Here is a 17,566-nt window from a genome sequence, read left to right as displayed (position 1 = left end):
TCAACCTCACTATCGGCAAAATTAATCATTTTACACAAATAACGATGGAAAGGAAACAAGTTGCAAAAAACATGAGAAAAATAGCCAAAAAGCAGAATAACAAGGATCTGAGGAAGAATCACTTGCCTGCATTTATTTATTTATTTATTTATTTTGCAGACGTTAAACCGTATTATATCTTACTGTTTATTGTTATCGCACCAAATTTATTTTTGGGTGTTTGATTGGAGTACACAGTTTAGAAAGTTAAAATGAAATCACTTGTGCAAAGCAAAGAGATGTAAGTGACAAAATTAAAAATTTGGAGATAACCAGTACAAATGGTAGGTGAACTTCTCTGTCTTGGGGCAAAAGATAGCACTAGTAGCTCTGGTAGGTGCAGCTATACAACATGATTTTGAAAAAAAAAATCAATGAAAGCATACCTAGGATCTCATTTTTAAACATTTTACTCAAAACTTGAAAATGTTCACTCAATCCCTTTCCTTCTCACTGCCTAAGACGTCAAGTAAATAAAAGTTGTGACTATTTTCCATTTTTGTAAACGTTATTTTCTATTCCCCCCTAAAGTTGTCCCTATTCTAATGTTATTTTCTCCTATTCTATTTATTTTCAGATTTTTTTTAGCCATTTTGCTAAATTCAAGTATCATACAATTGCAGTCGAGGTAAAATCATTTGTATGTATTTCCTTTATCATTCAATAAATGATTAGTTATGTTTCTTTGAAAGATTCCTATCTCAATATTGATAGCCAAAAATGTAACAAATTTTTCAGAAACAAATTCAGGTTACTTTTCTTATTTTTTTTTTAAAAAAATATTCATTGCGTTTGATATAGTATTTGTATACAATATTCAAGTTATAGCAAAAAAGTATGAACTCATAGATGCATGAATTGATTGATTGATGATAATGTCAGAACAGCTTTTATAAAAATGGCTTATGAATGCTATTCTTAAAAAGTTTAATATTTTGTGCATGTGAAATACATAATAAACTAATTAAATACTTTAAACCTTGAGTTATTTTGTGTACAAAAATGAATGTATCCAATAGGGAAGTTTTCGATTTTTCAATTTTATTTTTATGTGATAGAATAACATGTATGAACATCATAGGTGAAAAAAAATTTGCGATATGATAAGTAGTTTTTTTAAAATTCATTTTTAAAGTTCAAGTGCTTGTGACGTGAAATGGCACAGGAAGTGATGTCATGCACTCTTCCGCCGCCGAAGAAGCCGAAGGACGTGCAGTTGGCTTCGAAGACGACACGTAAGGCTTACCTCCTCGCATTTCTGGAACATTAAACCTCTCATCCTCTCGGAAATATTCGAATACCATCATTGATGTTACTTGAGGAAGATTATTAGATTGTGCTTTAACGAATCCGGTCTCCATAGTGTGTTCAAAAGGATTATTGAATTTCTAAAAAATAAAAATATCAGCAAGCTCAAAATGTTCGTAGCGAAAACAAGGGATCTTCGGCGGAAGGCTGTCCATTAGTGCCCTGTGACGTAAGCTCGTGACGTTTCAGAAGAGTGCACTTTTGTGCGTGGATTTTAAAAAATTCATTAAAAATCAATCACTATGTTTTAAAATTCGCCAATGGTGAATTTTTTAGTTTTGAGGGTCAATTAACAATATCCAATAGTCAAAGTATGAGCATTTAATAGGTTGCAACTTCCCTATTAAGAGATATTTTAAATGTTGTCCAGATCTCATTCAACATTAAAAAAAAAAAAAAATCATTCATTTCAGTGCATTCCTATAAAATATCTGTCTACAAATTTTCAATGTTTAAGAGTCAGGAATTATCATATATGCCTGCATTTCTTCACAGCATTTATAAAACAATAGTCATTAAAGCAAAAAAAAAAAACAAATTACCACTTTGAAAACTGGTGCTGGAGGTATGGGATCCTTCCTTCTGCCTGCTTTCTTGTCCCATATCTTAGCCATGTGGTTTGTCATAGCAGCAGTCTGATTTTGACCTCGTTCTCCAGTATTCAAGTTGCCTTTTGAAAGCCTATCTTTTAGTTTGTGAAGGGAGTCATCAAACTTTTTATACCTTGCTTTTTCCTCAGGTGTTAAAGATCCACCAGCTTTCAACTTTTCATCCATTTGCTGGAGCTGCAAAATGGTTTGAACACATTAACAATAGTATACTTTTAAAACTGATCATTTAAAGTCATGAATTATAACTGGTAATTGAACGTCTGGAGTCATAGTAAGTGGGATACTTAAAAACTACTTTGTTGTGAAGAAAAAATCAGTAATGAAGTTCTCTTTCTTTTTTTTTTAATGCTGTCATATCAGTATTGTACTTGCATGCATTCATTAACATTAGGTAGTATATAATTGTGATTCTACAAAATAATTGTATGATTCTGAGAGAAAACTTATCTTACTACTATTATATATGCGAAAGTTTGTGAGGATGGAGGGATGTATGGATAGATGTGTGTTTGTTACTCTTTCACGCAATAACTGCTGAATGGATTTTAACGAAACTTTACAATAAAGCTTATGCATTAGAATAACACATAGGGTAGTTTTCGTCCCGTTATGGGGGGCAAATCAACGCAATTTTCATGTAAAATCTAATATCAGGGTGAAAAAATACTTGCACTTATCAGCATTATATGATGCCTCATTTGCCAAATCGACTAACTCCACAAAACAAAAAGTAGAGATAAGTAATGATGAAGATGGTGTTATCCATGGGAGTAAATAGGCCCTCGTGTTACATTTTTTGCCATCACATGGTCAGAAATGTACTGAACCAAAACTTTAATATAAATTCACATGCTAAGCATTGATTAACCACTATTAAAGCAGAAATGAGGATTCTTTTAAAAAGTAGAGTAAATCGATTTGGCAATTGAGGCTCCCATATGTCCATCGAAAGCTCTGATTTTTCTGCTGAAGATGGCACCTGTTCCAAATTTCTAAGAAAAAAAAAACGAGTTATAAGCTTTTTAGTTCCATGTTCGAAGGCTTTCCTCAACCCAATACGGTATTTAGTGCATCATCTCAACTCCCTGGCGATGGTTGTATTGTTAACTAATTTTGCTTTTGTCTGACGGTTCAAGGCTTTTTTCAAATCAAATCTTAAAGTAACATTTTTGCACAAGATTGGCAAATAATAAATGGGTTTGGCTGATTATTTTCCATTTTAATGCAACTTTGATGCAATCAAGTGGGTTTTTAAAATATTTATTTGTGTTGACTGGACATTTACTCATTAACCAATCGACCAGCAGGAACCTCACCAAACTTTTTATGCAGAAAGATTTCAATAGCTAAGGCATTTGGCAATTTTTTTCAACCGGCGCTGTTTTTGAAGCTAAAGACTATGCAATACTGTTTCTCGGTTTTCACCATGTAACCAAAATATCACCAATCAAGGAATCTTTCAATCTTTTGTTAACATGTAAAATAATCCGCCAACTAAATTAAGCAAATCTGGAAATAGCACAAAACTTTCCATTATTTTGTCTTTTTTCAATATTTCAAACAATTGCCAAATTTTACTACTTATTTTGGAAACATTTCGGATGAAAATGTGTAGCATCATTTTATAGTCACCAGAAGTATCTCAGTATTTGGCGACAATATCTCTTCAATGAAAACTAGCAACACAGTTTTAAAAATAGGGAGAGGGAGCCTTATGCAAGGTATCCCGAAACGATTACCGTAAATTTGGAAAAAATTTAAATTGCAGAAAGAACCCACAATAATTGAAATTTCCTGAAATAGAATTGGGAATTTTTTGGAGGATTACGGGCGGCTATATTTTTTAAAACAGTTTGTACTTCAATAGCCATATAGAGAAGATTTCAGATCATGTTTAAAAAAAAAACCCGATAAAATCTTTTTAAACAAGTGAAGTTTAATTTCATATTTTGGAAATTCCTCAAAATTTGTGAATGCTTTAACGTAGCTTTTTTGTTTCTAGAAAAATATTATTTTGTTCTTCATACTTATAGCTATTTTACTTTTATGGGTAAGGAAGTAGATTGGTTTTCAATATCAATTCAAAGCAATGTGTTTTGTGTCCTTTCAGTTAAAGCAGAAAACAAAAAAAGTAGAAATTGTTTCTCATAATTATTACAGACCCAGGCAACCCCAGGTATTTTTGCTAGTTTGAAATAATTTCATGGGGGTTTACCCCTTGCTCCTGTACTATTTTCATGATTAATGAAAATAGCGTGCTTGGCAAAACAAGTGATTTTTGTTAAAACACTGCCAAATACTAAGACTAGCCCCCCACCCACTGGCCTTGCTGAAGTAAAAAAAAAAAACATTAAAATTTGACAACATCAATGGGAAAATACAAAGTGCAGGCAAAAAAATTCAGTAGACCCTCGTTTTACACGGGGGTTACGTCCCACAGAAATGCCGCATAAATTGAGACCTAATACTAGTGTTAAAATAGGAGTTTGGTTCTGTAGATAACAAAATACTTTATTCTAATGATGACTAATTGTATAATAAGTTTAAGGTATACTTATATTGACTTTTATGCACAACATGCATAGAGAAAACATAAATTAATTTCGTGTCATGTTTATAAAAAGATCCAGCTATGACCGTCTTTTGGCAGCATTAAGAATTTTTTTCTGTACTTCTTAGCAGAGCATTAAAACATCCATCATCACTTGCGTCATTTCCATGATAGAACCTTCCTTCAACTAACAAAGCAGATCATTTCTATTGCCTAGGAATGGCTCAAAATTTTCAATGTGAACGTTTTTGGTTGTGAGTCACCAACGTCGGTATCCTCATTGGTTTTGGACTTCTTAGTCACTCCTAAAAGCTCTACCAGTGAGTTCTGAACTGTGTGAGTTTAATAACTTTACTTCTGGAAAGAGCTATGGAACCAATCACACAAAATGTCTCCAGTGGCCCAAGATAGATTATTAGCACGCCGAAACGCAGTTGATTACACGTAATTGGCAATTTTTAGGAGTATTTTGAAAGAGGGGAAAATTTTATCTGTTTGCATTGCAGGATCCGCGTAAAATAAAATAAAGATGTCAAATCTTAAGCCGCGTATAATTGAAACCGTGTAAAATAAACCCGCGTAAAATGAGGGTCTACTGTAGTTAATCCAAACATCTAGAAGCACCAGCTTTTATCAAAATTTGGTGACAAAGACAATTTTTTACCATTTTAAAACTTGCATAATATACACAATTTTTGCCCATTATGTATACAGTGGAAAATGCTTTACATGAAACTGAGGGGACCGAAATATTTTTTCATGTTAAAAGAATTTTGTGCTGAAGGATTTGTTTTTAACTGCACAGTACTGTCTGGACCGCTATATCATTTCATGCTAACCGTTTTTTTCATGTCAAATGTTTCTGTGCTAAACGTATTTCATGTAATATAACAACTTACTGAAACACAATAAATAATTTGTTTTTAAAAATATTGTTAGCAATGACAAAGAATCAGACACTTGCTACCTACCAATCACAAAACAAATAAAACAATGTTTTTTAAACTGTTTTTAAAAGATAGCAGACAGAGATTTTAATTTCGAAAAGGAAAAAAAACCTGAAAAAACCTTTATATCTTCATTAAGATTTTTCTGAAAGAACAACCTTTCCTCATATTGGTCCTTAATAAATTGAGTCTATTATCGATGAGCATATATATATTTTGGACCCTTAAGCATGCTTTCTCACTTTTGGGCAGGATGTATTCCAGTGGTTATAAAAAATATTAAAATTAATAATAATAAGTAAATCTAGTTGAAAGAGTTTTGGGTTTAACATGAGTTACTGATAATCAAAGTGACATGCCCTACAACAAAATAATTTAGTCACAAAATTATCGATAACAACTACTTACTTTGCTGACAAAAATATCTTTCAAAATTTTTGGTTTTTCTGCAGAAGAAGGATGTTTTACATGAGAATTCTGTTGCTGTTTGATTTTCTCTTCAATAATTTTAACATTCCACTCATCTTTTCGCAATTTCCCAACTTTTGGCGTCCTACATTTCTTCACATTTGCATCACTTCCATTTTTCTGGAGTCGTTCTTGCAACAACTTGATGCTCAACTCTGTCTGTTCAGATCGAACACGAGCAGCTTTCACACTATCGGACTCTTCGGATGCATGACACCTTAGACCAGCGTCACGTTTCATTTTGTCTTCTAAATTTTTCACTCTTGTATTTATAGACTCTCTGGGTTTATTTAATTCTGTAGATTTGTACTCTGTTAAAAGAACATCCTGGTTATTCATTTCCTGTAAGTAAAAAAATAGCATGTTTAAGCACACCAACCAAACACTTATAAGAATAATGAAAACATATCGAATTAAATGTTTTAACTTAAACCTGCATGCAAAATCGCTTCTAAAAGATGAAGTAGACAAGATAGTACAGAAACTATAAGGAGCTGCAGTTTATAATGTTATTTACCCTTCTTAGTAAAACTAAAGTTATTGAATTCATATTTACAGGGATAGAAGTGACATTTGCCAACAAAAATATAGGAAAATACAGGAATTTTCTGAAAAAAAAAAATAAAAATAAAATAGGAATTCGATGGAAAATATAGGAATTTTCTGCAAACAATATAGGAACTTTTCGAAATAATATAGGAACATTTTGAAAAAAAAAAGAGGATATACAGGAATTTTTATAACAAGGCTGGCAAGTATGACATTTTTTTTTTTCAAAATGCAATACTACTACTCGATTAAAAACATTTAATAACACTACCTGACATAAGTGCAATACATATGCATAAATAAGCCTAAAAATACACACAAAATCAATTTTACAAAAAGAAAGAGTGTAAAACTGTAATTTGTACTAAATAGAATATTAAGGCATACTTCTTTAAAAGTAAAAAAAAAATTAGACGAAATTTTTTGTAGATGAACACAAATCTTTCTTAAAATAATTGTATCACTAATCTAATTCTTGACTGTCTATAATCAATTTCTGAACATAAGTTGCTCAATAAAGATTCTTTATAGTTTTACAAGTTCAAAATAATAATTTAAAAAAAGCCATGAATGAATGTTTTTTTTTGAAAACAGCAGCGACTAAAAAAAAAAAAAAAAAAAAATGTAGAACAGCAGATGAAGTCAGAAGAATCTCTAAATTGTAATTAATTAAAATAAATAAAAAAATATTATGACTTAAAAGAAAACAATAGTTTTAAATAAACATTTACAATTTTCAAAGAAATTAAAAGCAATCATTTCTAGCTCCTCTTAAACATATGAGCATGGAAGGAAAAAAATCCATACCAGTGCTACTCCTCTTTCTCTAGATCTTCTCTTATGGGTTAGAAAAGCATTACTGCGTCTCTTAACATTTTCTCCTCTTTCTTTTTCTTTAGATAGTTCCTTCTCAATAGAGTACTGAAAATTAAGGGAAAATGTAAAGATATAATAAATTGTTGACAATCTTATAAATAAATGAAAGTAAGATATACTAACTTTTCTTTTGTTTTGGAGTTTACTGCTAATTCGATTAAGAATAGATAAAGGTGTACTGTGAAGCTGCCTGCTTGGACTAACTGTTCTTTCTTCTGTTGGAACTGCTTTAGAGAGTACTAAAAAGAAACAGACCATACTTTAGAAAACTCGTAATAAAGAAGCTATGGTTGTTTCAAAATGAATCACACAATGAAGTTGAGGATCTACGTTATGCACATGTATGTATGCAACAATGCAACAAAAACTATTTATTAATCCAGACATTTTGTCACGTCTTCCTGATCAAACTTTTTTCAAGAGAAACTAAATCATGTCTATTTATCCTTTAATCAAATGTTTACTAAATGAATATGTATTTCATTACAAAAAGAAAACCCCAAAAATATCTAAAAATTCCTATTTACAAAATCAAAGCAGGTTTATGTAATAATTAAAATATGCTGAATTTGAAGAAAGAAAACAACCACTTTTTTTTTAGAAAGTGTCAACTTTTGAAATCACTACTTTGTTTCATTACTTCCCATACATATTGCGGTCCTCTCAAGGGGAAAAAAAATTCTCTACCCTACCTTAATGGGATACCTAACTATAATATTTTTTAACTGGCCTATTAGCAAAATCATATGCAGATATGGTAAATGAAATATTAGACATAAATAATGAACGAAACCTTAATTTTAAGTCTACATACAACAATAAAAGAAATTAAAGAGTGATTTGAGGATGCATTTACTATTTTGAAGAATTTAGTTTGTGCAGATTGAAAATATCGGATATTTTCGATTCATAATTTCAAACCCTGATTGTAAGGTTCTGACAGTAATTAGCTCTAAAGTGTTTGAAATCTGATACACACAAAGAGACAAACTGAAGCTTTGCTTTGTAAAGTTGATGCTATAAATGAAACATATTTTATATTTAAAGCAAGGCCTGCTAGAACTGCAAAATCAAGTTTTAGCAATTTTCAAATGATTTTGATCATTGATCAAAAATAGAAATCGATTGGGTTGAATCACAATCATCAAAGTCAAGCCGATTTCAATTAATGAATTCTGCCATTTTACAATTAAAAATAATATGTTACTTTGTTCAGAATGACAATATTTCTTATATTATTTGCAGTTTAGGTAAATTTTTTAAAAACTTATATTTTGTAATTAAAGTTGATGCTCACAAATAGTTCTATATATTTTGTTCAAGCCCCCCCCCCCCTCTCTTCTCCACTATACACTAATGAAGAAAATTTGCATAATCATCTTATCATATTACTGTTATTTGTGTTTCAACAATGATTTTCAGTCAACAAATTTCTTGTATATTTAATGAAAATACATAAGTGTATAAGTATTACTTATACATACACTTAATGGTATAAGCGTATAGGGCAGGGATGGTTGATTGAAAAAATGTATGTATAATATATATAGATATATATACATTATATATATCATGAAATACACCACCAGCTCAGTCAATTCAGCCGAGGACTGCAGTTTCGTGCTTATTAGCACTCATCATCCCGGCATAGGACTAACTGAGCTGGAGAACCACGAAACTGCAGTCCTCGGCCGGAATTGACTGAGCTGGAGGTGTATTTCATAAATTTCTGCCTTAGCCCTGGCTACAGGGCGGTAACTAACTGATTATATATATCAGTTAATATATTTAATGAAAAAAGAAAAAAAATTATCACAATGTAAAAGCTTTATTTTTTTCTCATTACTTCTGCATGGAAAAAGTGTACTAATGGTACATTGGATTTTACATTTGACATACAGTTGAATCACAGATAGCATTTTAACATTACCATATCCAGTTTCCTAATTTTACCTTTAAAACAAATCATACAAAACTTAGTTTTATAATTGCATTTACCGAAAGGAATTTCTCCCCGAAAACTTTCGTACACTTGTGAAATATAAGACACCATGGTAAGCTTGTCGGGGACATCACACTCTGCCATTTCCTGTCCTGTCATTATAGGGGGGATACCAAGTTCTCGTTCACATATATCAAAGGCCTGGAACAAAAACAAGTGATTAAAACAGTGAACTACGATTTAATACCCTAAAAACAGGGTTGCCAACTGCTCCGCAAAAATAGTGAAACCCCACAGCTCTGCAAAGAAGTTATTTTGCTTTGCATTTCCTGTTTGATCGTAATTCTGACCTGGCTTACCAAAAATTTAAATTAAATTTATTTTTATTATATTTTGCTAGTTTATTCTAACAGGCATGTCAATATGGGAAATTAAAGCTGCTTATACTCAAAGCCCGACATAGTGTTTAAAGCTGTTTTATTAATTTAAATATAGTTATTTTTATGCCAGTGTTTAAAATGATTATTAAAGCTGAAAAACAATTTTAGATAAGAGGTTTAAATATTTTATATTGATTAATATACAAAACAACAAGCTGCTTCGCAAAATTTCAAAATGATCTTCAAAATTATCGCAGATTCTCCTCAAATGGTTCCTACAAGGTTGGCAACCCTGTCTAAAAACAATAGAGATGGAAGCAACACAAAAACTATGCAAATAAATAAAACATTTTTAAAGATAAAGATAAAACTAAATACATTTAATCTTCAACTAAAATTCATTAAAAAAAAAAAAGTTACTAACCAGTTGATTATTTTTTGCAATATTTTCAGGATCCAATGCAGATAAATCAATTAGGTCAGGTCTATAACGATGCAAAATTGCACATAATGCTAGGCCATCTTTCCAGGATGTTGTAAAATCTTGAATTTTTATTTTGTTACTTAAAGCTACCTGTTTACGGCACCAGTTGAGCAATGTATCAGGATGAATCATAGATTCTATAAGAAAGAGAGCAACGAGAACAGAACATTTAAACAAAAGTTTGTCAATAAAATTAAATTATAATAGTAAATATAAAAACAACAGCATAAGAAATGGCAATGATGCTTATAATTAACAATTGAATAGGAGATGAAATCTATCAGATTCAATAATTCCACAAAACAATATAAACTGAGTGCCTAAAAAAAAAAAGATACCTAAAGGAATTCGCTGAAAACAAAATTCTTTTTATAAAACGTTATGATTTATCTTTATTAATAATAAAGCTGAAAGTCTGTATGTCTGTATCTCTGTCTGCTACGTGCATAGCGCCTAGACCATTCGGCCGATTTTCATGAAATTCGGCATACAATTAGTTTGTAGTAAAGGGGTGAGCACCTTAAAGCGATTTTTCAAAAATTTGATTTTGTTCTTTTTCTATTCCAATTTTAAGAACATTTTACCAAGCAAATTATCAAAACTTGGACGAACAAATTACCATAATGTGAACTAACAAATTATCATAACATGGACAAGCAAACTACCATATGCGACCATGGGTTTGCAAATGAACATAGGCATATTGGCGAGAAATTCATCATCCATTATTTGTAAATATACAGGTGAACCAAATGACCTTTTAATTTTCTACTACGGGCAAAGCCGTGTGGGTACCACTAGTACAAGAATAAAATACAAGAAAAAATTAAATTCTAGGGAAAAATAAGACAAAAATTATACACATACTTTCCTGTGCAGTTAATTTATCATAAATATTAATATTGATAAGTATTAAATATTTGAAGCATATGTTCTTTTCTTCTCAAAGTAAAAAATTCTACTTGCATTTTAAAAACTCATAAAATTTCCACTTAAACTATCCTTTATTGTGCATGAAATTCTACATTTATTGATGTTGTGCACAGCATTTTACAGATATTGCTGATTATAACGTACTTTGGTTACGACAGGTTTCAATGGTATAAAAACAATACAGTAAAACATTTCATATTCTTCCTCTTAAAGACCCTAAACACAAAAGGAAATTTTAATTATAAAGTTTTTTTTTTTTTTTTTTACACTACCTTTTCTTCTCTTCTTTTTAGGAACTTCAGCTGCGACATCAATATTTTCTTCCACTTTCCCATCAGTATCAAATAAAGATCTTACTTGGGAGGGAAGAACTGCTTGCAAGTTGAGGTTGGGATAACGGGTCGACGGGTTAACTGTATACTGGTTCAAATCTTTACTGAGATTTTCAGGTGTAGTTTGAGCAAGCAAGCGATAAATAGATTCTCTTTCTGCAAGTACTTGTAATGTAGACAATCTGCCAGATGCCCAGCTTCGAATCATCCAAGCAGAATCAAAGGAACTTAAAAAGCCTCTGGCGCATCCAGAACCAGTTGGCCAAAAAGGCTGCAAGGAAAAAAAATAAATAAAATTATTAAAAACAATTTAAGGTACATTATAACACAAGTCATTTTCAAAACCTAATACACACATTGGATTTAAACATTTCTGGAGTTGAAATAAATGCAACATTACTATAGTTGGGGCAAACCTAACCTAGCAGCATTGTGAAGGCTATGCAGATACTAATCTCAACATTATGACGTTGTCAAGTTAAGTTTGCCCAAACTATAGGTGCAATCATACTCTATTAGCAGGGGTGGGGGGTGGGAATAATAATACAAAGCATGCTAAAGGCATTCACTACTTCTATATTTATTTACGAAAGAAATATTTTTGAGCATACTTATCTGATTAAAACATATTATAATTGGGGAAAACCTAACCTGGCAGCACTGTGAAGGCTATGCAGGCTCACAGCATTAAGACTAGGGTTTCCAGTCCCCATTCCTAATCCTGCGGGATTGAGAGCAAAATTCTAGGGCATTTTCAATTCCGCAAAGATTTTGCATGCAAACTTTTCATAATTTTTGCTGTCCATAAAACGAATATTTTTACACGTTTCATCTGAACTTTTAATCACCTTCCTGGCTATCTGCAATAAGTGCAAGAAAATATTTTTCTCATATGATGAACAGTAGATTTACCATTCAAGAAAATAATAAAAATAGAGTATATTTTCTGAGAATGAATTGGTATTCGCATTCAAGGTTTCATAGTTCATAGTTCAGAAATTGTGAACATGTGTAAAAATAAGCCTTTTTGAAAACCATTCCTAAATATTGAAATCCAGAAAATTGAGCTTTAGAAGAAATTGATAAAGAGTATTACAAACACCAAATCCACTTAATGAGCCTGATTGCAATTTTAGAACACTTTTGTAAGCTTAAGGAATGAGCTTGAAACCTTTAATTTACTAAAAGTGCACAATATATTTTTTCTGAAGAAGAAAGCAATGACAAACGTGACATTTACAATTTTTGCTCTCTAATCTGTAGGAAGAGCCTGTCGATGTTTTTATCACTGTGAAGCTAATAATATAATTGTGGGTGGTACTTTGAAATCCAGGCAAGATGAATTAGCTGTGCAGTTTTCAATATTTGGCACGACTCTAAAAGAGGTGGCAGAAACTTGGATGACTCGTATGGCAGTGCAGTACGTTAAGCTGCTCAAGTTTTTGATAGTCCCTTTAAAGTGAGAGGTAAAGTTAGCAAAATTATTCAGAAACTTATTGAGACTGCGACCAAGTCAGCGTTCACCTTCTGCTGTGATGAACCAAATGCACTGACATAATAACCAATGTTAATGAAGCAACAAGGCAAGATAGGATGGAGTAATACACAAATCAAACAGACATCAATGTTGTCTTTGAAGTTCATGAGCAAAAACTCTTAACAGGACCCCCATAAGAAAAGAAAAATATAATTTAGAGGTGGTGAAGTTTATAGGGAAAACTAAATGTACATAATTATTTAATCTCAGTAAAATCAACTGCAGGGGAGCCACATCACGCATTTTCATCAAGCCCATTATTTTTTGTGCAAAAATCTTTTCCCACCCCACACGAGCGATGGTTTGTAAAGACCAGTTGAACTTTTTTAAAGTACACTTTTGCGTACCAATCGAAAGTTGCTTATTGAGATGTGACTTTAGTTCTCTACAACTGGCATACAGAGTTCGAGATTAATTCATGTAACGAAAGCAGTCCTTCCTAAAAAGCACAACTTTTTATTTTTGACATAGAAATTTAACTTTATGAAGAGTTAAGTCAATCCCGTGGGATTGTCTCCTTACAATCACCAAATCCAGCGGGACTGATATTGGTGCAGGATTGGAAACCCTAATAAAAAGACGTGGCCAGGATAGGTTTGCTCTAACCATAGAAAGCTAAATTTCGAGCATGTGGGCGGATCACAAAAATTTGTCTATACCAAGGAAAACTTTTGAATTATATTGATGATTTTACGCAAGATTTAATTAAGTCAAGATTTTATTTTACTGTCTGAAAAAAGGTTTGTTGTATATTCAATAATGTAGATTGTAAACCATAGATGGGTCATTCCCATTGAATAGGAAAAAACCAAGTCCCATATGATTTTATAATTTTCCTTAACTTTTTTACCAATAAAGTTTATTTTTTCTGAAAATAGTACTTTTTTCCCCATCTACTACTTATACTATTTTATTTAAAAATAATTCTAAGCAATATTTTAAAAAAATGAATTATGTGCAAAATATCATTCCCCTGGCTGTCCCAAACCCAGAAATCAGACTTTGAATCTTTTAAGCATTTATTAAATATTAATTTAATTTAATTGCAATTATTAATATAGTATCACAGTTAGTTCCTTTATAACAGGAATAAGTAATATAGAAGTATACTGTAATTCAATTATGAAAAAAAATATAACGAAGTATGTCCATGAATTTTAGCATCATTCCCCTGCACTTATAAAAATAGTTATAAAAAGTACCAATAGATGTCTCTGAAGGCAAACTTGGCAGTGATCCAAATTCAACTTCTGGTTTAGTAGGAATCTCTTACAAGTTTGGAGTTTGTAGCCATTTTTTTTGGCAAATGCTGATGTTGCAAAGTTAAAATCCAGAGAGAATATTTTTATTGGCCATCATTACCCTGGATCAAGTTTTTTAGACTAAACAAAAGGTAAGCATTTTTATATTTTGTGTTATGCTGTTAGTATAAGTTTCTTAATATATGTATTCATTTTTAAAAATTTTTGTTCCACCATGTGGTCATAAGGTAGATATTACTGAAAAAACATCATTCCCCTAGCATCATCCCCCTGCATGTTTTTAAGGCAGGGGAATGATTCTAGTCAGGGGAATGATGAAATTTTAGGAATATAATTAAGATATTAACCAAAAATATTATTAATGCTAATAAAGCAACTGAATGATGATGTATTTTAAAAACATGCATGTTAACTATAAATAGTTACAATGATTTTTCTTTAAAATTAAATTTTTTTTAATTATGAAATTTTAAAGATAAGAAAAAAGTTAAATTTAGTAAATATTTTATTATTCAAATATTTCATAAAATTTCTCAATACTTTGGATTAATGTATATAACATTTACCTGATTATTTATTATTTAATTTGAATTTTAAACATTTTTTATTCGTTATTTTTCAAGTATTTCTTTTTAATTAAATGTAACTGTATTTTTCATCTTCATAACTGAAAAGAAATTAATGGCCAATTTAATGCATTATTTATATTTTAAAAAATCTATAATTTTAAATATTTGATTAAAATTATGGGAAAATCATTAGATTCATTAAATTTGAATATATCTGAATTTCATTTTTAATTTAAAGCTATTTTAGTACTTTAATTGAAACATTTATCTACAGAGTAGGAAAGTAAATTTTTACTTTGTTTGCATCCAATTTCTGTTTAATTGATTAATATCGACAAAATAAGAGTTTAAAAAAAAAAGGAAAAAACTCATGCTTTTCATTAAGATTGTTAAGACTAAAAAAGAATGACTCAAATTAAACTGATAACATTGCATTTTCTATAAAAGTTCTCCTTGTTTTCAGGAAGATGCCCAATGTAGAGAAAAATTTAACTAGAGAAGAGAAACTAAAAAATAAAAGAGAAGCTCAGCGAAAACGCTATCAGAAGATAAAAAATGACCCAATTGCATATGAAAAACAGAAAGAAGAGGAACGGCAAAAATACTTGAAAAAAAAGATGAAGGGTATAATAAAGCCCATCACAGAGATGACTCCTCGAGAGAAACGAAGAAAGCGTAAACAATGGAAAGCTAATTCCAAAAATTACCGAAAACGGTCAAGTATCTCTCAACATCAACCCTTGGCTGAAGAAATACCAACAAATTCTAATAGCTCACAGCCAAGCACAAGCTCAACATCAAGTTTATTCAGCACCCCTTCCTCTGATTTAAGATCAAACAATGATCTAACTAAAAGCCGTAAATTATCTGGACGAAAACGTGTTATGCGCAACAGAAGTGCCCTTCATAGAAAGTGCATGAAAATGGAAAATCAGATAAAACTGCTAACAAGAAAATTAGAAAAGTACAAAAAGCGTAACTATAGGCTGAATCTTAAATTTAACAGCAAACCGGAAGATATGACTCCAAGATCGAAGACAGATTATTATCTGAAGCGAAAGGGAAAGTTTTCTTCAGTTATCAGAAGAAAACTTATATTTGGTGAGGCATTATCCAAACAGTTAGCAATGGCCTATAAATCATTAAAATCAAACAAATCGAAGCAATTATATCATTATATTATATCTGGTAAAATCTTGAAAAAATATAAATTGATTGCAAGCAGCCAAAAATTTTTAAAGTATAAAAGCTATTTAGCTAATAAAGCTCGTAATCCCAAGTCTATAAAACATTTGTTATCTACCAAAAGGAAAGCCTCTGCTAATGAAGAAATCCAGAGAAGTGTAATGACATTTTTAGAAGATGATGAAAACAGTGTTTTATGTCCTGGGAAAAATGATTGTATTACAAGAAGAAAATTGAAGAAACAAAAGAGGTATCTCTCCGATACTTTAAAAAATTTGCACAAAAAATACTTAAAAAACCATAAATATATTAGTTACCCAACATTCTGCCGTTTACGTCCTTTTTGGATTAATCATGCAAGTGTGTCTGACAGAAATACATGTTTATGTGTCAAACATGAAAACATGCCTCTTCTCACTAAAAAACTGTCTTCAATTGGTATTATTAATTCAACAAACATAACAGGTTTATTAATGGAACTATGTTGTACTGCTGATGATGAAAAATGTTTATTTAGAAAGTGCAATGATTGCTCGGAAAATATTTTAATCTATAATTTTGATCGTGATTTTAAATTAACATATAAAAAATGGTTAACTGTTAAGCAAGAGTATTCTGATCAAAAGACAGGTGAAACGAAAACTGTCAAAAAAACTACAAAAGAAAGTGTTACATTGTCGATTGCAGAAGCAGTTAAAGAACATAAAAAAAGTTTAGATGTGTTTCTGTCCCATGAAGGTAGAAGACTACATCAATACAGAATTTTAAAAGAATTGAAAGATTCGTTAAAGCCAAATGAATTATTAGTTCACATTGATTTTAGTGAAAATTACAGTTTCAAATACAGTAAAGAGATACAATCTTATCACTTTGGAGGGTCCCGTCAGCAAGTGACCTTACATACTGTTGTGGCTTATTACAGAGCAGATGAAGATGCAGATCTAGAGTTTCAATGCATTTGCACTGTAACAGAATCCCTTCGACATGATCCAACTGCTGTTTCGGTACATAAGTACCCTGTCCTGAAGGATTTATTTTCAAAATTACCTTTGGTAGACACTTTATTTTTTTTATAGTGATGGTCTATCAAATCAGTATCGTAATCAGAATATTTTTTTTTATATTTCTACCACATTACCTGAGGTATTTCCTCATTTGCAAAGAATTTCTTGGAATTATTCAGAATGTGGGCATGGAAAGGGGGCCCCTGATGGTGTAGGTGGAACATTAAAGCAAACTGCTGATAGAATTGTGTCTCAAGGAAAAGATATTGCTGATTTTACAACATTTGTGAAAATTTTAAACGAACATTGCAAAGGCATCAAGATAATTGTAGTTGAAAAAGAAGCTATCGAAAAGAAGTTGAAAATTGGTGGTGTAAAATTTAAAGGGACCATGAAAGTTCACCAAGTTAATTGGTACCGATCCAATTCAACTCTGAAATTTCACCATATAAGCTGTGTTGATTGCAGAGGTGCAAGTGCTAAATACTGCAAGCATTTTGAAATAGGTAAAATAGATGCAAAAAATGAGTGTGTCAATATTGATGCAGACCTATTAATGTGCAATAATAATAAAAGCTTGTTTAGCATA

General features: G+C 31.1%; 1 protein-coding gene across 1 annotated transcript in view; it reads right to left on the bottom strand.

The window, feature by feature from the left end:
- The window catches only part of LOC129229339 (protein-methionine sulfoxide oxidase mical3a-like), a 123,362-nt gene that overhangs the window by 35,319 nt on the left and 70,477 nt on the right, over window positions 1-17,566 (bottom strand). The window contains 7 exon segments of the mRNA XM_054863631.1: window positions 1,890-2,132; window positions 5,865-6,266; window positions 7,281-7,394; window positions 7,473-7,588; window positions 9,348-9,492; window positions 10,096-10,292; window positions 11,361-11,691. Of these exon segments, the coding sequence (XP_054719606.1) occupies window positions 1,890-2,132; window positions 5,865-6,266; window positions 7,281-7,394; window positions 7,473-7,588; window positions 9,348-9,492; window positions 10,096-10,292; window positions 11,361-11,691 (1,548 nt within the window).

This window comes from Uloborus diversus, chromosome 9 (assembly GCF_026930045.1).
Source record: "Uloborus diversus isolate 005 chromosome 9, Udiv.v.3.1, whole genome shotgun sequence".
Lineage (NCBI taxonomy): Eukaryota > Metazoa > Arthropoda > Arachnida > Araneae > Uloboridae > Uloborus > Uloborus diversus.
Note: the sequence above shows the minus strand (reverse complement) of the source record. Positions and strands in the feature narration are given on the sequence as shown.